The sequence below is a fragment of the Bufo gargarizans genome, chromosome 8 (genome assembly GCF_014858855.1).
Source record: "Bufo gargarizans isolate SCDJY-AF-19 chromosome 8, ASM1485885v1, whole genome shotgun sequence".
Lineage (NCBI taxonomy): Eukaryota > Metazoa > Chordata > Amphibia > Anura > Bufonidae > Bufo > Bufo gargarizans.
The window spans coordinates 174,787,244-174,809,558 of NC_058087.1; the positions used below are offsets into that span (position 1 = coordinate 174,787,244).

Below are 22,315 nucleotides of genomic sequence, written 5' to 3' on the forward strand. Positions count from 1 at the left end.
CCAGTGCCCGCCCAATCTTACTAATCAGGGGCGTAGCTAGAAATGACTGGGCCCCATAGCAAAAAAATGTATGGGCCTGCCCTCCCGGATCTCCCACTCCCACATACCTATCGGACCTCCCACCCCTTCCAGAGCTCCCACCCAAACACCCCTCCAGGACCTCCCACCCCAACATCCCCAGACCCCTTCCTAGATTCTCCTAAGTGTCTTTCACAGATCCCCCCCTCAGTGTCGTCCACAGATCCCCCCCTCAGTGTCATCCACAGATCCCCCCTCAGTGTCATCCACAGACCCCCCCCCTCAGTGTCATCCACAGATCCCCCCTCAGTGTCATCCACAGATCCCCCCTCAGTGTCATCCACAGATATCCCCCCTCAGTGTCATCCACAGATATCCCCCTCAGTGTCATTCACAGATATCCCCCTCAGTGTCATCCACAGATATCCCCCTCAGTGTCATCCACAGATATCCCCCTCAGTGTCATCCACAGATATCCCCCTCAGTGTCATCCACAGATATCCCCCTCAGTGTCATTCACAGATATCCCCCTCAGTGTCATCCACAGATATCCCCCTCAGTGTCATCCACAGATATCCCCCTCAGTGTCATCCACAGATATCCCCCCTCAGTGTCATCCACAGATATCCCCCTCAGTGTCATTCACAGATATCCCCCTCAGTGTCATCCACAGATATCCCCCTCAGTGTCATCCACAGATATCCCCCTCAGTGTCATCCACAGATATCCCCCTCAGTGTCATCCGCAGATATTCCCCTCAGTGTCATCCGCAGATCTCCTCCCCACCCAGAGCCGCTTCCTAGCTAATTTATTCACTGCACATGCCTCTGTGAAATTGAAGAGAAGCGCCGTAATCTCGTACAGGCACACTGGCAGAGGCAGAGCCATGAAGACGGTGCATGCGTACTTCGATGCCTCTGCCAGTGCGGTTGTGCGAGATTACGGCACTTCTCTTCAATTTCACAGACACAAGTGCAGTAAATAAATTAGCTAGGAGGTGGCGCTGGGCGGGGAGATTGCAGGCACAGGCAGCATCGCTTTGCTGACTGTGCCGTTCGCAGCGCGCCCTGCGCTGATAAAGTCCTGTTACTGCGTGGGCCGCATGACACGGCTTCGCGGGCCGCATTTGCCTGCGGGCCGTAGGTTGGGCATCACTGCTTTAGAACATATAACTGCAACACTAAACAGCAAATACATTTTTCACCTTATACACTCCACAAAAGGCTTTAGAATATATAACTGTACTGCTGAACGGCAAAAATATTTATCTTTTTTCCACTTATACACTCCATAAAAGGCTCTAAAACATATAACTCCACCACTGAACATCAAAAAATATTTTTCCACTTATGCACTCCACAATAGGCTTTAGAACATATAACTGCAACGCTGAACTGCAAATAGGCCCTTATTTTTTTCCACTTATACATGACACAAAAGGCTTTGGAACATATAACTGCAGCTCTGAACGGCAAATATATACATTTTTCCCCCCACTTATACACTCCACAAAAGGCTTTAGAACATATAACTGCACCGCTGAACGGCAAATATATTTTTCTTTTGACACTAATACACAGCAAAAAGGGCTTTAGAACATATAATTGCACCGCTGAATTGCAAATAGACCCTTATTTTTTTCCACTTATACACTACACAAAAGGCTTTAGAACATATAACTGCACCGCTGAATGACAAATATATTTAAATTTTTTCCACGTACAGATGTAGCAGGGTTAGCACTCAAGCTCTTAACTCAAATTTTTTAACTCATCGCGTTATCAACTCTGACCAGCTCCCTGTCCCTGCTGAAGAAAAGCAGCCCCACAGCATGTGACCCTGTGTGTGATATTCTGTCAAGGTTGAGCAGCCTGAAAAGAATGGGGAGCAGGATTGCTCTACAATAGATGCAGATGATGCATTTATTCTGCCCGTTCCTGTCAGGCTGCTTAGCCATGATGGCATATCGCACACAGAATCTCATCTATTACTATCTATTGTTGAGTTGTAATGATGCATCTCTACCTTAGAGAAGTTATAAGGCTGAGCTGCCTGATAAGAATGCTTGACAGTTGGAGATGATGGCAGGTGCTTAAGCATAATGCATAGTAAGCTTCCCCCTTTATCACCCCACGACAGCTCTGCAGTGGGACACAACCTATCCTATTCACATTCTGGGATGGGATGCTGGCAGCTATTTTCAATAATCCCAGGATAGCCCCTTTAAAGAAGTTGTCTGGCATTAAATGGAAGGATTTTCTTTTCCATCGTCTTTATTGGTACAACAGTGACTCTCTTTCTAAAAACAGATGAATTAGTCCTTCAAAACACAGAAGAACTTTAATCTGTAGACAAATAGTTAATTATATTATACCCAGGTATCAATTCACTTACTTGTCCTCATATTACCATGTGAACTTGTGGAAGTGGTACAACTACCTCAATAGATAGTATTATAATTGAAATCATATTCCTTTATGCGGCACTATAATATTGCAATACTTTTTAGCCATTTTTTTTTAAGGTGAACTCGAGCGAAACAAAATGTAATACCTATGTAAATATAACATTGTGGACTAAAAAACAAGAACCACTACCCTGTTGAATGGCCATGGGCCAATCAGTTTGTCATAGGTCATTTGCACCCTAGTAAAGATTAACATGCTTAGTGGCTTAAGTCCATGTGTATAAATATCGTAACCACAGTACATTCAGAACAGATTCCTCACCGTGCTTCACTATGGCTTTTATTGCCTACTTTTTGACTAGAGTCGATGTGTTAATATATTTTGTAATTTGTGTCGCACTGTTCATCTACTGGAGGAATGGATCTAAGAAGAGCACGCCAAACATGCCTCCTGGACCTACCCCTCTCCCTTTCATTGGTAACATTAACCTGTTGGACCTCAATCGGCTACACAACTCATTGATGGAGGTAGGACATTTTGAACCTTAATGGGAACATTATTGTGGATGTTGGGTTGATGAATGAAAAATGAGGTCGGACGTAGACGAAAATATAATCTACAAGATTCCCTGAACCGAACAAAGTTATCACTTCCGCAAAAAACCTATCTGGGAGAGCGACCTTAGGTTCAAGGCTGGCCTGGTTCCCACCAGCGGAGCCAGACGCCAGGAATATCTGACACAGTACAACAGAATTACGGAGGTCAGCTACCTCCCAAGATAATTTCTGAATGCGGTCCACCAGTACATTAACAGCTTCCATTTTTCACAGAGCAAGGAGATAAAAAAATGACAGTATGGGCGGTTTATAATGCAACAAAAAATTTGATTCTCAACTAATTCGAATTTCCTTGCGCTTCGTGGGAACGAGTCATTTTTTTCCTAAAATATATGTTGCACATGTTACAAAGTGAAAGTAAGAAGCCCGGGAACGTAAGATCACCCATAATTCCGTGCAGACAGCCAATCAGCAGCTAGCCAGCCACTGTGAGCAGAGCATAGGGAGAGATGGGACAAGCGCTAGGGATGGTGTTGCTAAAAGCTTTTAATTGTGGAATATTGGATGAGGAGAGTGCAGGGACAGTGTAGGGAGATGGGTGGGAGAGTTTTTACACACTGTAGGGAGAGCATAGGGAGACTGCAGGGACAGTGCAGGGTTTGTAATCTGAAGCTGAAGGGATCAATAGAGAATAAGCTTTTAATTTCACTGTTATTGGGGTGTCCACCTTGTTTAATAGATAAGCAATTTTATTAGGCCTTGGTTCTTAAATTGGGGTGAATACGATTTCTAGTTCTATTGTTATTGGGGTTCCACCTTGTTTACTAGATAAGTAATTCTATTAGGCCTTGATTCTCAAATTGGGGTGAATAAGCTTTCTAATTTTACTGCTATTGGGGTGTTCACCTTGTTTAATAGATAAGCAATTGTATTAGGCCTTGATTCTAAATTTGGGGTGAATAAGATTTATAGTTCTATTTTTATTGGGGTTCCACCTTGTTTACTAGATAAGCAATTCTATTAGGCCTTCATTCTCAAATTGGGGTGAATAAGCTTTCGAATTTTACTGTTATTGGGGTGTCCACCTTGTTTAAAAGATAAACAATTCAATTTTGTCTTGATTCTTCAATGGGGTGAATAAGTAGTGTAATTTAACTGTTATTATGGTTTCCACATTGTTTTATAGAGAAGTCATTCCATTAGGCATTGATTTTCAAATTGGGGTTAATAAGCTTTCTAATTTTACTGTTATTGGGGTGTCCAGCTTGTTTGATAGATAAGCAATTTTATTAGGCCTTAATTCTCAAATTGGGGTGAATAAGATTTCTAGTTCTATTGTTACTTTTTACTAGATTCTATTGTTATTGGGGTTCCACCTTGTTTACTAGATAAGTAATTCTATTAGGCCTTCATTCTCAAATTGGGGTGAATAATCTGTCTAATTATACTGTTATTGGGGTGTCCACCTGTCACGGTAGGAGAGGGAAGGGAAGCGAAACAAATACAACAAAAGCATATAGAGAAGTCATTCCATTAGGCATTGATTCTCAAATTGGGGTGAATAAACGGTGTAATTTACAGTATTTTCTGCCTAAAAGATGCACATCTGTTTACTAAAATAATAGGAAAGAGTTACCGGTAACTGTTATTCTGGTGCCCACCTTGTAAAATAGATAAGCAATTCCATTAGATTACATTAGACCTTGATTCTCAAATTAGCGTGAATAAGCTGTCTCATTTAATAGTTATTGTGGTGCCCACCTTGTTTTACAGATAAGTAATTCCATTAGGCCTTGATTCTTAAATTGGGCTGAATAAACTTTCTAATTTTACTGTTATTGGGGTGTCCACCTTGTTAAATAATTCTATTACGCCTTGACTCTCAAATGAGGGTGAATAATCTGTCTTGTTCTACTGTTAGTGGGGTGGCCACATTGACATTGAATAACTTATTTTACATATAGAGTTACGGTTACTGTACAGTATGTCCAACAGTTGCCCTCCAAAGGAACGGGCAGTGGCTAAAATGTTGCTGGAGCCGAAAAAGTAGCACCAGAGGGAAGGAGGGTGGGGGTGGTAGCCGCAGCAAAAGACGAGAGCTGCCACTGTCTTCCAGAGGTCGTGTTTTGACGACCAATCCCGCTGTCCTGGAATGGTTGACTCGGTCTTCAACTGATCTCAACTGACATCCGACAGCCAGAACTCGATGGGTTCATCTGACACCACACTTAGTTGGCATGGCCCAGGAACAAGCTCTGTGCCCTCACTTATTCTGAACTTGCCTGTTTCTTTGCTGCTCCTTCTGCCAGGCAAGTAATGCATGCCGCCGGCTCTGCTTCATTTTTCAAGGAGTAAGATATTATTTAGGACAGTCAGCATCTACTAGCCAGCCCAGATTTTGAGGAGAGGTTCTTCTGTAGGCATGCAAGTAGCGAGAATGACAATCGCGTGGGAGCAGAAAGACAATCACGTGGCAGCAGGTGTTGTCAGTGGCCAGGGACGTGGCCATAAGACTGGTGAGAGTGGCATAAGTGATGAGCAGACAGTAGTAGATGATTATGTAGTTGATCACTAGGTGAAGATGTGGCTTTATAATTATCATCAAGGAATGAGGGTAGCAGCTTGCCTGCAAGACAGGGGCAGGTTGACAGCGTGCGGCTGAGCCAGTAGGATGCAATTGTGACCGTGAGCCAGCAGTGTGATATCTGGAGCCCAACGTGCCTGAAGTAGACTGTCTGCTAACTGTCTGGAAACAACTAGCGGTGCACAGCTCCATAGAGGCAGTAGCAGGCAGTCAGCACAGAGTTATAAGGGTAAAATGCCATACTCACCAGCATGGGAATTTTTCATCAGTAGTGATGATCAAGAATGTGTTCGGTTCTCGCCGCCATGCTCGTGTCTACTCCTCGCACGTTTCTTGGCTGCTGTGTGCACCCTCACCCTGATGTGTGGCCTAGTGGGAAACATTTTGGAAGATGGTGAAGGAGTACATAGCAGACCGTGTCAGCATCCTCAATGATCCCTCAGTGCCTTACAACTACTGAGTGTCCAAGCTGGACATGTGGCACGAACTGGCGCTCTACGCCTTGCAAGTGCTGGCCTGCCCTGCCACCAGCGTTCTGTCTGAGCGGGTATTTAGTGCTGCTGGTGGCATTATAACAGATCAGTTTTACAGGATCAGCTCACCAGCAGGCCCTCGGCATATAATTTTATAGAGGGTCAGCTCACCAGCAGGCCCTCGCATATAATGTTTTACAAGGTCAGCTCACCAGCAGGCCTTCACCTACAATCTTTTACAGGGTCAGCTCACCTGAAGGCACTCCCATATAATGTTTTAGAGGGTTAAATCACCTGCAGGCCACCAGCCACAACCTTTTAGAGGGTCAGCTCACCAGTAGGCCCGCACCTAAAATCTTTTACAGGGTCAGCTCACCTGCAGGTTCTCAAATAATTATACCTAATTGTGGCGAAACCAACATCGCCACTGGGTTTTGGAGGGGCCTGGCTACCAGTTGGTCCTGCTCCCCAGTGGCAGCATGTTTTGCAGGGAGAGGAGAGCATCGTCTCCATTCCCCAGCGGAAGTGTACCTTGAAGGGAGAGGAGACAATCGGTCTCTCTCCCCAACCACAGGGGGACAGCACCCCTAACTCCGATGGGGCAGATGGGGCCGCAGTCTCTGCACCCGGCCTACCGGCAGGCTGGACGGCCAGTACGGATCCCCCACCAACCCCGCAGGAATGCCAGGAGGAGAAGGTAAGCGATCCCTCCTCTCCACAGCTGATCCGCAACAAGGTCTTGGGGGCAGGATTCCCTGACCCCATCCCAGCGGAAGAGCTGGCATCTGGGCAGAGCGCAGTTGGCCTCTGCCCTCCTCTATCCTCTTCTCCAGAGGCTGACTCCACACCGGCTTCCCCAGCGGAAGAGCTCTCTCACTCTGATTCCCCATTACTCGTAGTCACCATGGTTTGCGCTGACAATAACATCGAAAGTTGATAGGACAGACACCCGAATGGATCGTCGCCGGGGACGTGCGATCGGCCCCAGATTATCTAGAGTCACCAAAGGGGCAGTAGGCTCTCACCCATAATGTTTTAGATGGTCAGATCAGCAGGCCCTTGCTCGAAATGTTTTTGAGGGTCACTAGCAGGCCATCAATCATAATTTTTCAAGGCTGTGTATGATGCTCTCCTTTATTTGTAACAGGTGTATTGTAGTGCCGGTTCCTTGTAATTTTTGAGTGTAGGAGTCGCACTACATGAACAATTGTAGAATGTTTCCTAACAATGTTTCCTCTAAAATCGATTTTATGCGTATTATTGTCAGTCTGTAAAAGTGGCGTACTACTTGGACAACATCGTTCCCAGCAGCGACCTGAGAGTCCAAGATGCATCCAGACATCCTCCCCATGCTGTTCCCTAACCATTTTGGTGGTGTTTCCATCAATTTATGACCTTTTCTTGTGAACCAGACACCCTCCCCTCTTCAGAGCAGGGGGTGCCTAGTTTAATGCTCGGGTTCTCCCGTTGACTTCCATTGCGCTCGGGTGCTAGGTAGAGCACCCGAGCATCCCGAGGTGTTCTACTCGAGCACCCGAGCACTTTGGTGCTCAATCAACACAAGTGGCTAGTCAAGATAGCTCTCTCAGACCAGCCCTGGCAGACTCCTTGTCTGTCTCCTACTTGTATATACTGTAAGTCACTGTATATACTGTTACTGTACGGTATATAATGTTATTGTATAATACTGTTGAGTGGGCCCTGACAATAAAATCTTTTAGTCTTCCTCCTGGGTGGGCCCTTCTGGGGTAGGGCCTCAAGGCAACCGCTTCCCATGCTACCCCTATAGCTACTCATATTGTTGCCATCCCCCCTCCACTCTGTGGGTGTCACCACCAGACATCTGAGAAGCTCAGACGTCCTTCAGAACCTCCTCCTTGAGGTTCCTTTTGTTTTGCTTTCATTTTCTCATCTCGTTAGCCTCTCTAAGCTGTCATGTAGTTGCACTGATTGCATCCCTTTAAATCCCTTCCCATACTGCATCACTTTGCAGTTTATATTACTTTCTGGAGTGTGTGCATGCTGATCCTACTACTGAATCTTCTACAGATAAGTTTTGTTCAATAATTTGTGTTTTCCTGTTTGCTGGATCCCAGGTGACCCTGACTCCCTCCGTATCTAGTGTAGGGAGCCGGTGGTCGTGTCCCCTCACTATTATAGGGTGTTCAGGTGTTATACAGTCGAGGTACGAGGATATGCGATCATCTACCATTGGGATTTTTGCATAGGCTGAGCAGTTAGGGAGAGAGTCAGGTCTGATGCAGGGCTCTCCCTTTTGTTCCTTAGTTTTGGATCCAGTCAGTCGGATCTTCTAGTTTTCTGTACACCTTCCGTGACAGTGGGCCACTAGAGTCCCTGTTTGGACTTCATGACATCAGTTTATTTTACCTTTCTTCTGATCCATCAGAAGAAATGAAAAACACTACAGTTCCTGTCTTTGAAGCATCCATACGGCCTCGATCACACGGTCAGTATTTTGCATCAGGATTTCATCATAATTTGTAAGCCAAAAGATGGAGTGGGTCCAAAACACAGAATATTTCCTTCACGTGTTATCTTTGTTTCGGACCCACTCCTGTTTTTGCCTTACAAATACTGATCAATTAGTGACCAAATACTGACCACATGAAGGCTGATGCTCAAAAGACAGGATCTATTTTTTTGGGGGGGGTTGTTCTTATGACGGATCAGAAGAAGGGGAAAATAACAGGGATGTCAATGCAAACTTAATTCTGCCCCCCCCCCCCTCCCAGTGACTGGGCCACTATTTGTATCAGTGGCTAACAAAATAGGCTATTTATCAATCTATGTGGAAGCAGCAGATGGTGTAAAATGAGACGCTTTCCCACTTTAGTGGAAGCAGTGGCTAATGGAACTGGTTATCTAGCAATTAATGTGGACACCCCACAAACTGTGAAATAAGACAGAACTTTCCCACTTTAGTAGAAACAGTGGATAACAGAACAGGCTAACCAGCAGTCTATGTGGAAATAGCATACTTTTTTTGTCTCAGATGATAACATCCCTTTACATTTCATTGTGGCTGGCCCTTTGGAGTGGTTCAGTCAGATAATGTGGTCCTCTGATCAGATAAGATTCCTGCACTGGAGGATAATTAATATTCAACATCTGAAAATACTTTGGGGCAAAACACATAGGCATTTGATATGACTACATAGTTCATTATCAGTGTCCGTATTTACACTCGTGAACGCAATTAAACTCGAAAAAAATTGGTATGAATCCAAGTCTTAGGGAATTTGTATATTCATAGCAAACAACTCAAGTGCTTTACAGAGTTTCATCAGACTGTAGATTATTTGTTGCTTTTAAATCTTCTTAATGAAGGTGTGTTTGCACTGGATCAGTGAACAGGCACATAAGACAGCTCAATGGAGTACATGCCATTACATGAAACCTTGGAATTATTCATGTTTGATGTTCCTCGCCTTTTAGAGACCTGAAATGCCACTTTCCCACTCATGTGCCCTCACAAAATGTATCATGAAATATAAGAGTAAACAGAATATAGGTAGGAGGAGGAGGGTGCAGCTGCAGCTTCTCTGCTTTTCTTATGTTGTGAGGAGAGGATGCAGAAGCTCATGAATATGGAGGACTATTGAGCTTGTGGACATCATTGACAGGACTCCAAAGGCTTCAGCTTCTTATTTACAGTTTCCCATAAGGAATGTCTGTGAATTTGTACCGTTTTTGCCTTCTCCTATGCCGGTAGGAGATCGTGGAGGAGCGGCCCACCCGCTTCCTCTGTTAGTCCCAACGGTCCCATAACCGCTGGGTGTCTTGGGGCAGGACCAGAGCTGCAGGGTCTAAGAAAAACTAGATCGGCTCTGTCTGTGTGTAATACCCCTCAGGGGGCTGTTTCCCTCTATAACCTGGGGCTCCTGTGAAAACAGTGAATTTTTTTTTTCAGTGTTCTCCAAAGGTCTTCTAATGACCTCCTGGGGGACATATTATGTGCCAAAAATAAATTAAAATATAAGTAAAAAAAATAATAAAAAATACTAATAAAAAAATGATAAAATAATGTAATGCCATTGCTAAAGGAAACATCTCCATAGTCTCCCCGTTCACTCAAACTTATACATGCTATATCAAAATGATCATCACACAATAGGGAATCCATTGCAATAATTCATTTTTGTGTCAGTTGTAATATTTAAGAAATAAAAAGCTATAATAAAAAAATAAATTTTTAATAAGAGCGGTTTTCCTCCAAATTAAACCTAAAAAAACAAAAAATATATATAAAAAATGCTAATATAAGTCGTATGTGTCAAGTAAAAAAAAATGCTAATTTTATTTTGATAATCCAACAAATAAAAAGTTAGGGTCACTAAACCAACACGTGCAGAAAACCACAAAAAAATTGCCTGGACATTCAGGCCTTTAAGCCCGGTCATGAAAGGGTTAAGAGGAACATTTATTAAGACAGGCGGTTTACACACTGGTCTTAATCTATCCCCCGCTGGCGTCAGATGTGCCATATCTGTGCAGGCCTTTGCGCCAGAACAGAAATTTACACGAGCAAGGGAGGGTAGTAAAGAGTTTAAGTAAAATCTATATTCGTTTTGAGAGGTAGAGCATAATAAATGTGCAGGGCTATCTATGCCAGATCTCACACCAACCACTCCCCACCCACTCCCTCTGCTGTTTGAAAAGTGGCAAACAGGGCTGAAATTGCCCAAAAAGCCACAATTATACGGGATGATACATTTCCCTAAGCGTCCATTGTTTAAAGGGAAGATTGTTACTTGGCCCCTTATCAATATTTAGAACAAAGGAAGTGTTACAGTCCCCTGAGCACCATGACCTTCATCTTCTGGCTTAGAGAGCTCTAGATTTAGTCCTTTTCTCTATAGTCTGTGCTTACTGGCCTTAAGGACTATTGAGCTTATCTTTTGCCATGTCCCACTTTTCAGTGTCTCTTGGCAGATCTAGGAGTATTATCTCAGGTGCATGATGACACCGAACACAGTATCTTGCCTCAAATGTATAGTCCGAAAATGAACTTTTACCTGAATAAAATTTTTAACATACTATAGTTTTAAGACTTTGTCAATTTTTAAAATTCCATGTCAGTACCTATAGTTAAATAATCTGGAAATTCAGCAGTTTTCACTCTGCCAATTAAGCCTTCTAATAGGATGACATTTCCTAATCTGTAATATAAATTTTCAGTAGTCATCTCAATATCATCCAAGGCAGGACTACAGTAACAGATATCACCTACTGTATTTATAGGATCCAACATTCACAACAGGGGATGATTGCAGCTCCCCTCCTCTGCCTCCCTGCACAATGACTTCTGCACAGGTCACAGAAGATAGCCACAACACTCTCCTATAGGAGTCAATGAGTCATCTCCAGATTACAGGTTTCAATGGTCCATGTGGTTGCTGTAAAGCATATCTCTAAGCAGCAGCTCGGGTAAGATGGCTACCCTCATAATCTTGTGCAGAAAATTGGGGGAAAAACGACAATTAGAAAATAAAATACTGATTTAAAAAAACTAATATATCAGTATTTCAAGGTTTCTATTATTAAAAGGGTATAAGTGATATATTCCATTTAAAGAGGGGGTGGCCAATTCTTGCAGTTTTTTCCCTAAATGCTGGTAAAATGTCACTAGCAGCTGTTCAGAGGCTTATAAGTGACCTAAAGATCTAAGTATGCTGTGTGAGCCAAAGTTGACTACAATATCCTAACTATATTTGTTTAAGCCAGCTAGGTGATAGACATTCATAGGAATGTATTTTTGGATCATATGCATTGCAGGGGCACAGTAATCTGGGTAGTGTACGGTGTTAAAACACAAATGCAATCGCACTCTGCAACCAGCACTCTGCCCTGCCTCTATGCTGGATGTTGAATGAGGCATTGGTGTACATTTTGGCCAAAGCGTAATAAGCCCCTCACCACGTCAAGGTCACCTCCATGAGTTCCTACCTGTTATGGGCCATGACAGCCACACAAAGTCCAGGGAGCGCAGGTACAGACAGTGTGGCTGTCATGGCCCATAACAGGTAAGAACTAGTGTTAGGAACCACTTATGGAGGTGACCTTGCGTTTGTATCTGTATTTCGACATAGCAATGTGCACCTGCATTCAGTGTTGTGCTGGCTGAACCCCCACATTTTTTCTAGTGTATGGTGTAAGGGACAACTACACAAAGGCTTTGTTACCTTAATGAAGCCCTCGAGAATATATACATATGTCATGCTGAATACATACTGCATTCATCCCACACTTTGTGGACTCCAATTTCATCTTTATGGAAAGCAATTCATATAAATTTATATTTAAATAAAATTATTTTATTTTGCAGCTGTCTGAGAAATATGGGGAAATCTATACTCTGCATGTAGGACCCAGAAAAATAGTGGTACTTTCTGGATATAAGGCTGTGAAGGAAGCACTTGTCACCCGAGCTGAAGATTTTGGAGAAAGAGCAAATACTCCAATATTTGACTTAGCCTTCAACAGACATGGTATTTATATTGTACTTTCCATGAATCCTACAAGTCATCTGCAGAAGCGCGTTATTAGAGTAGGATATATTGCAATCTACTTTTAGATACTCTAGCAACTGTTGCTGATCCTGCTAATTGAAGAATCACATAAATGTCACATTGATGTATGTAATTTTGTGCAAATACTGTAAATAGGAATGAACCGCCCTGAAGAGGAACATCCTACAGATCTTACGTAAAATGTTTTAAATGTTGTGATCCTTCTACAATATAGCCAGTTGTGACCTGACATTGGCCATGGTGTACACGTGTCTCAGATAAAGCCACACCTAAACTGAAAATGTTGGCCACAAGGAGAACACTCCAAACATCTGACCAATTTTTAGAAATGAATTGCATAATAAATGCAAATAGAAAGCAACAGTGGTGATTGTCACTCTTCATTCAGTAACTTCATTTTTCTTCCATTTTGTTCTTTATCTTTTTTTCTTCCTTATCTTCCTTTTCCTTCACTTTCATCTATTTTTTTCTTCCTATACTTTATTATTACCATTAACTTCCCTCTATTTCCTTTTTCTTCTTAACTTTGTTATCATCTTCCTTTTCCTTCTTCTCTCTACTAAATCATCAACACCTTCATTCTACTTTCCTCTTTCTCTTTTCTTCAGTTATTACCTACCTTCTACTTCTTCCTTCTTCGGCCTTCTTTTCCATCACTGTCAATTTAATTATTTCTCCTTTTCTTTTCTTCCTTCCCCACTTCCTTTTTTGTCTTTGTTTTGTTTCCTTCCTCTACTCCTTCTTCATCTTCATTATTCTACTTACTTTAGTCTGCTTTTTCTTGCACAGCTTCTCTTAGTTTTTGTTCCCTCTGCTTCATCATTGTCAACATTTTCTTTCTTCTTCCTTTTTCTTTCTTATGTTCCTTCTTCTTCTTCATTATCTTCCTTCTTCTTCATCATCATAACTCTCCTTTACTTTTCTTTTTTTTCTTTTTCATCTACATTCTCCAGCATTCTTCTTCCTTTTCATTCCTTACTCTGTTTTGTTTGCTTATCTTTCTTTTGCTCTTCTTGGCTTTTCTTCACATTCCTTCATTCACCTTTTCATTGCTTCCTTTCTTCTTTCATTTTTCTCCTTCCACTTTTCTTCTACTTTATTTTAGATATGATTTCCTGTTTGTAGGTCATTTTAAATCCACTTCACTCTCACATTTAAACAAGAATAAAAAAAAAATATAGTTTAGAAATTCATGTTTGATTTCATTTTCTAGTTATATTCCCACAAGGCTATGTTCTGCCCAGTGTGATTGGTTATCTCATATACGTTTTATAGTTGTTCACATATAAAAATATTTCAGGTGTAATATTTTCCAATGGAGAACTATGGAAATCTATGAGGAGGTTCACACTATCAACACTTCGAGACTTTGGAATGGGGAAGAAATCCATAGAAGCCAAAATTCAAGATGAAGTAATTGCCCTTACAGAAAGCTTTAAATCTCACAATGGTAAAATATATGCCTATACCAATCTTACCCTCTGTCTATACTTCCCAAATTCAAAGCCATGAACTGAGTTTTGTTGGGATTGTGGGCCAAACATACACGTACATATTCCACCTTCTAGATTTGATAGGTCTATTTGCACAGAGAATAGTGACTTAGCTTGAATATGGGATTCAATTTTGGACACATTTTAAGTCATTGTTCACATTTCTGTTTTTCACTGACGAGTGCTGTCCGCATTTTCTGTGGACGGCACATGTACCCATTGAAGTTAATATGTTTGTTCACACATCAGTATTTTTTTAATGATCGTGGGTAAGTGAAAGTATCAAGGAGACATGCACTACTTTGGTCCATGATGGCATCTGTGTTTGGCTGGTTTTTCACTGACCACTGATAGGACATGCTCTGGAAATTAATTTTCAGCTGAGCAGTGTTCATGGAATACAGATGGCGAAAAACAGATGCACGGACAAAACACGGATCCTTCATTGACCTCTTTAAGGATGAAACACGGATGGATTTTTACACGGACGTCAAACGGACACGGAAATGTGAACAAGGCCTAAAAAGGATATGGGAATGCTGAGGAGGGTTGAAAGGTAGAAGACTAGATTATTAAATAGAAAAATTTCGATTATTCAGCTTGGAATAGACCCTTAGAGGTGATCTCATTTACATGAATGAAAAAACGTGGTGAATACAGAGAACTGGCACAATATATTTTGATCTAAGACCTGTTCAAATGACCAGGGGATCATTCATTATGTGTGGACTCTGGGGTAAAGATGATTTGGTCACCAATACGGGAAAGGATTCTTTACAGTTACAGCAGTCAGACTATGGAATGCCCTACCCCAAGAGAAAGTAATGGCAGATACTAGGTCAGCATTTAAAAAAAAGACCAAACACTTATCTACTAATAATTGGCCTTGAGTGTTCTAATTAATCTTACAGTTAGATAATCAAGAAATGTAGAACTTGATGGACATATGTACAGTAACTATTTACCCCAAATTGAGAATCTGCAACAGATGTACAATACAGTGCTACAAAACCGCATTCACATGTAGCAGATTTTTCCATTGATGGTTTGCTGTTAGGATTTTCACATCTTCAGCTTGTTTATACTGTTCATTGTGGATACATTATAAAGTTGAAGTCTGCTGCAAATCCGCAACAAAATCTGCATGTAGCACTTTGGAGATTTGCTACAGATTAGCTTTGGAGGTTGGAGAAGAACCCTTCTGTCATAAATTAACAGTAATGACATTTCATAGAATATAATCTTTTTCACTCTTTTTATATGATTTCTATATTTTTCTTATTTTAGGCACACAATTCAATCCACACCTGTTAGTAAACAGTGCAGTATCCAATGTAATCTGCTCGATTATCTTTGGGAACAGGTTTGAGTATGGTGACCCAACATTTGGAAAATTAATCAGATTGTTAGATGAAAATGCCAAACTGTTTGGTACACGCAAAGTGGTGGTAAGAAAACTTACTGATGTTATGTATTCAGTGTTTTAGCATTGGTCTAGGTCTGTGATGGCTAACCTCCGGCACACCAGCTGTAGTAAAACTACAACTCCCAAGATGCACACTTTGCTGCTGTTCTCAGAACTCCATAGAAATGAATGGAGAATGCTGAAAGTTGTTAGTGCCAGCTCTATCAGTCACCAGTCACAGTGCCTGTGGTCTCAGCACCACCAGTCAGTGCCAGCCATATCAGCCACCAGTCAGTGCCAGCCCGATCAGCCACCAGTCACAGTGCCAGTGGTCTCAGCACCACCAGTTAGTGCCAGCTCTATCAGCCACTAGCCACAGTGCCCGCCTTCTCAGCACCACCAGTCAGTGCCAGAAGTCAGTGCGAGCCGAATCACCCACCAGTCACAGTGACAAGCAGTGTCAGCATCAACAGTCAGTGCCAAGCGTATTAGCTACCAGTCACAGTGACAGTGGTTTCTGCACCACCAGTTAGCGCCAGCTCTATCAGCCACCAGTCACAGTGCCCGCCGTATTAGCACCACCAATCAGTGCCAGCTATATCAGCCACCAGTCACAGTGCCAGTGGTCTCAGCACCACCAGTCAGTGCCAGCAGTCAGTGCCAGCTGATTCACCCACCAGTCACAGTGACAGCAGTCTCAGCATCAACAGTCAGTGCCAAGCGTATTAGCTACCAGTCACAGTGACAGTGGTTTCTGCACCACCAGTTAGCGCCAGCTCTATCAGCCACCAGTCACAGTGCCCGCCGTATTAGCACCACCAATCAGTGCCAGCTATATCAGCCACCAGTCACAGTGCCAGTGGTCTCAGCACCACCAGTCAGTGCCAGCCATATCAGCCACCTGTCACAGTTCCAGCAGTCTCAGCACCACGTGTCACTGCCAGTCGTCTCAGCCACCAGTAGGGGCCAGCTGTTTCAGCCATCAGCTGCAGTCTCAGCACCACCAGTCAGTGCCAGCAGTTCGTGCCAGCCATCTCAGGCACCAGTCACAGTGCCCACAGTCTCAGCACCACCAGTCAGTCCTAGCAGTCAGTGCCAGCTGTATCAGCCACCAGTCACAGTGCCAGTGGTCTCAGAACCACCAGTCAGTGCCAGCTGTATGAGCCACCAGTCACAGTGACAGCAGTCTCAGCACCACCAGTCAGTGCCAAGCGTATTAGCCACCAGTCACAGTGACTTCAGCACCACCAGTCAGTGCCAAGCGTATTAGCCACCAGTCACAGTGCCAGTGGTCCTCAGCACCACCAGTCATTGCCAGCCGTATCAGCCACCAGTCACAGTGACAGCAGTCTCAGCACAAAAAATAAGTAGAATACGCCACGGCACTCCAAATGGATCAAATTAACTTCTTTATTACACCTTGTGCAGCACAAGGTGTAATAAAGAAGTTAATTGGATCCATTTGGAGTGGCGTGGCTTATTTTACGTATTTTTTGTGCTGAGACTGCTGTCACTGTGACTGGTGGCTGATACGGCTGGCAATGACTGGTGGTGCTGAATCAACAAAAAGAGTAAGCAAAGAATATATTATATTCGGACATTCCTTTGCATTATGTGTTTGACTCTCAAAATTGTTGTTGGAAATTGCTTCAACGTGGTGCAGAAAAAGTTATTGGACGAATGTATTCTGTCAACTTAATATCAGATGCAGAGCGTTACTGTCTGCGTCTACTATTGCTGCATGTGGCTGGTGCAGTATCCTTTGAAGATCTGAGGACAGTACATGGTAATGTCTATACCACTTTCCAAGAGGCTGCAAAAGCAAAAGGACTTATTAATGATGACGATGTGTGGGAGAACACTCTGGAAGATGCTGTCCACTTTACAATGCCTAAACAATTTAGGAAATTATTTGCATATGTCTGCGTTTTTGCATCATTACAAAATATGATGCACTTTTTCTAAAATATGAGCAATATCTCATTGAAGATTTAGTTCACAAACAACACAATGATGATTGTACAATTTGTCGTAAGATCGCACTTAAAGAAATAGCCAACATTCTGGTAATACATGGCAGAAAAAAGGGGAAGATTTTGGATTGCCTTCCACAATGCCAAATACTGATCAACTTTGGAATATGTATGATAAGGAACTACAAAAATACAGAGCTGAAGAAATGGAGAAAACATTAAACAGAGAACAAAAAAGAGCTTCAGAAAAAATATTGTCTGCAAGCAAAATGACAACCTTTGCAACCATTGTTTTGCTTGGATGGTCCAGGAGGTAGTTCGTGTAGAAGGTAACATTGCACTCCCTGTAGCCTCAACAGGTATAGCAGCCAATCTTCTTGAGGGTGGAAGAACATACCACTCTTAGTTCAAATTACCTGTTCCAATAGTTGAGAACTCAATATCAAATATGCGTCTCAATTCTGCTGATGTTAAAAATTTGAGATCATCTACAGTGCTCATTTGGGATGAGTGTACAATGGCTATTGCTCTTACAGTGGTTGACAAACTGCTAAAAGAAATAATTGATACCCAGAAAACCTTTGGAGGAGAAGTTTTATTACTTGGTGGAGATTTTCAGCAAACACTTCCAGTGGTTCCTCATGGTGACTGGACAAAAATAGTTGAACCATGTATAAAGTATAATAAACCTTACAAACAATATCCGTTCAGTTGATACTGAATTCAGCAATTGGTTGATCCAAGTTGGCAATGGTGATACACCACACATTGACGGTTTGCCTGAAGACATAATTGAAATCCCTTCAAAAATGTTATGTACAGGAAATAGTGTCAACAACTTTTTTGGAGAAAGAATTTTAGTTGCTGATGTCTCAAAGATAACAAAAAAATGTATTCTTTGCCCAAAGAACTCTGATGTTGATAGCATAAATGAAGAGGTGCTAAACATTTTGGAAGGAGATACTGTGACATTCCTTAGCTCAAACTCGATTGATGACTCAACTGAGGAAGATATGCAGAACTATCCTATTGAGTTTCTTGATGAGTTAACTCCAACAGGAATGCTGAGGCATAAACTGAACCTTAAAAAGGGAGCAATAATTATGCTCCTCAGAAATATAAACACTAAAAGAGGATTGTGTAATGGAACCCGCCTCTTTGTTAAAGACTTGAAAAGAAACCTCATTATTGCTCAAGTAATAATAGGTTCAGCGGAATTGATTTATTGAATTATCTCCATCCTCTACTAATTTGCCATTTACCTTAACCCCTTAAGGACACAGCCTTATTTCATCTTAAGGACCAGGCCATTTTTTGCTAATCTGACCAGTGTCACTTTAAGTGGTGATAACTTTAAAACACTTTGACATATCCAGGCCATTCTGAATTTTTTTCCCCGTCACATATTGTACTTCATCACACTGGTAAAATGAAGTCCAAAAAAATCATTTTTATTTATAAAACAAATATAAAATTTACCAATTTTTTTAAAAAATTGCAAATTTCCAAGTTTAAATTTCTCTACTTCTATAATACATAGCAATTGTCACGGAAGGTGTACAGGAAACAAGACAACACAAAATGAATATACGACTCACTGAATCCAAAACTAAGGAACAAAAAGGGAGACCCCTGCATCAGACCTGGCACTCTCCCTGACTGCTCAGCCTATGCGAAAATCCCAATGGTAGATGATCGCATATCCTCGTACCTCGACTGTATAACACCTGAACACCCTATAATAGTGAGGGAACACGACCACCGGCTCCCTACACTAGATACGGAGGGAATCAGGGTCACCTGGGATCCAGCAAACAGAAAATCACAAATGAATGCACAACACTTATCTTGTAGAAGACCGGGAAGTAGGATCAGCATGCACACACACTCCAGGAAGAACTATAAACCGCACACTAATGCACTATGGGGAGGAATTTAAAGGGATGCAATCAGTACAACTACATGACAGCTGAGAGAGGCTAACGAGATGAGGAACTGAAAGCAAAACAAAGGAAGCTCAAGGAGGAGGTTCTGAAAGGCATCTGTCAGAGCTTCTCAGATGTCTGGTGGTGACAGTACCCCTCCTTCTACGAGTGGACTCCGGACACTCAGAGCCCACCTTCTCAGGATGAGACCTATGGAAAGCCTTGATGAGACGAGTGGCCTTAATGTCCGTCACTGGGACCCACATCCTTTCCTCAGGACCATAACCCTCCCAATGAACGAGGTACTGGAGAGAACCGCGGACAACACGAGAATCCACAATCCAAGAGACCTGAAATTCAAGATTACCATCAACCATAATCGGAGGAGGAGGCAAAGACGAGGGTACAATGGGTTGGACATAAGGTTTTAATAAGGACTTATGAAAAACATTATGGATCTTCCAAGTCTGAGGAAGATCAAGACGGTAGGCAACAGGATTGATGACAGACAAGATTTTGTAAGGCCCAATAAACTTAGGACCCAACTTCCAGGAGGGAACCTTCAATTTGATATTCTTAGTAGACAACCACACCAGATCACCAACATTCAGGTCCAGACCAGGCACACGTCTCTTATCCGCCACATGCTTATATCTCTCACTCATGCTCTTTAGATTATCCTGAATATTTTGCCAAATAGATGACAAAGACGAGGAGAATCTGTCCTCATCAGGTAAACCAGAAGACCCCTCTCCCGAGAATGTCCCAAACTGCGGATGAAACCCATATGCACCAAAAAATGGTGACTTATCAGAGGACTCCTGACGACGGTTATTTAAAGCAAACTCAGCAAGGGACTAAAAAGAGCACCAATCCTCCTGATTCTCCGCCACAAAACAGCGCAGATATGTCTCCAGATTCTGATTGACGCGCTCTGTCTGGCCATTCGACTGCGGGTGGAAAGCAGAAGAGAATGACAACCGAACCCACAAGCGAGAACAGAAAGCCTTCCAGAATCTGGAAACAAACTGCGTGCCCCTATCAGAGACTATGTCGGAAGGAATACCATGCAATTGTCACGGACGGTGTACAGGAAACAAGACAATGCAACATGCATATATGACTCACTGGATCCAAAGCTAAGGAACCAAAAGGGAGACCCCTGCACAAAACCTGGCACTTTCCCTGGCTGCTCAGTCTATGCAAAAATCCCAGAGGTGGATGGTTGCATATCCACGTACCTCGACTATATAACACCTGAACACCCTACAATAGTGAGGGGACACGACCACCGGCTCCCTACACCAGACAGGGAGGGAGTCAGGGTCACCTGGGATCCAGCAAACAGAAAATAACAGATAAATGTACAGCACTTAACTTAGTAGCAGACTGGGAAATAGGATCAGCATGCACACACACTCCAGGAAGAAGTGTAAGCCGCCCAGTAATGCATTATGGGGAGGAATTTAAAGGGAAGCAATCAGTCCAACTACATGACAGCTGAGAGAGGCTAACGAGATGAGGAACTGAACACCACAACAAAGAAAACTCAAGGAGGAGGTTCTGAAAGGCTTCTGTCAGAGCTTCTCAGCTTTCTGGTTGTGACAGCAATTTGACAATGTGATCAATAAATGCCTGCGCCAGCGTCTTAGCATTGGGCAAGCCAGGAAAAGGGATGAAATGCACCATTTTGCTAAAACGGTCCACCACCACCAGAATCACAGTCTTCCCCGAGGAACGAGGCAGGTCCGTTATGAAGTCCATGGACAGATGTGTCCAAGGACGGGAAGGAATGGGTAAGGGAAGGAGAGGACCTGATGGCCGTGAATGAGGGACTTTGGCACGAGCGCAGGTCTCGCAGGCTGCCACAAAACCCTCAACCGACTTACGAAGCGCAGGCCACCAGAATCTCCGAGCGATGAGATCCACTGTGGCTCTTGCCCCCGGGTGCCCAGCAAGGACCGTATCGTGGTGTTCCTTAAAAATCTTGTGTCTTAAAGCGAGAGGCACAAACAACCTCCCAGGAGGACAAAGATCAGGAGCCTCTGACTGGGCTACCTGCACCTGTGCCTCCAATTCAGGATAAAGAGCAGAGACCACCACACCTTCAGCCAAAATGGGACCCGGCTCTTCAAAATTCCCACCTCCCGGAAAACAACGCGACAGGGCATCTGCCTTCACATTCTTAACCCCAGGGCAGAACGTGACAATAAAATTAAACCTTGAAAAGAACAAAGACCATCTGGCCTGTCTCAGGTTCAGACGCTTGGCTGACTCCAAGTAGGCCAGATTTTTATGGTCAGTAAACACGGTAATAGGGTGTCTGGCTCCCTCTAACCAATGGCGCCATTCCTCAAAAGCCAACTTGATGGCCAACAACTCCCTATCTCCCACATCGTAATTTCTCTCTGCGGAGGAGAGTTTCTTCGAGAAAAAGGCACACGGTCGCCATTTGGCAGGAGAGGAACCCTGAGACAATACCGCACCCACACCCACCTCAGAAGCATCAACCTCAACTATGAAGGGTAGAGAAATATCAGGTTGTACCAAGATGGGAGCGGAAGCAAAACTCTCCTAGATATTAGAAAAGGCCTTACGCGCCTCTACCGACCAGGAAGAAAAATCTACCCCCTTTCTGGTCATATCAGTGAGTGGTTTAACAACAGAGGAATAATTCAAAATAAACTTCCTGTAATAATTGGCAAAGCCCAAAAAACGCATCAGCGCCTTCTGATTCTCAGGAAGCTCCCACTCAAGCACAGCGCGGACCTTCTCGGGGTCCATGCGAAAACCAGAAGCGGAGAGAAGAAACCCCAGAAATTGAATTTCTGGAACCGCAAACACACATTTTTCCAGTTTCGCGTACAATTTATTCTCCCGCAGGATGAGCAAGACCTGACGTAAGTGTTCCTTATGAGTTTTGAAATC

At 43.0% G+C, this 22,315-nt stretch overlaps 1 protein-coding gene across 2 annotated transcripts in view; it reads left to right on the plus strand.

Moving 5' to 3' along the window:
• The first annotated feature begins 2,721 nt into the window (after positions 1–2,721).
• The window catches only part of LOC122945192 (cytochrome P450 2K6-like), a 147,705-nt gene continuing 128,111 nt past the window's right edge, over positions 2,722–22,315 (plus strand). Inside the window, exons 1-4 of one of the 2 annotated variants that reach the window (XM_044304137.1) lie at positions 2,722–2,953; positions 12,387–12,549; positions 13,892–14,041; positions 15,372–15,532. In XM_044304137.1, the coding sequence (XP_044160072.1) occupies positions 2,759–2,953; positions 12,387–12,549; positions 13,892–14,041; positions 15,372–15,532 (669 nt within the window). In that variant the 5' untranslated portion in view covers positions 2,722–2,758. The remainder of the gene's footprint in view (positions 2,954–12,386; positions 12,550–13,891; positions 14,042–15,371; positions 15,533–22,315) is intronic. The other variant, XM_044304138.1, reaches the window with a different exon arrangement.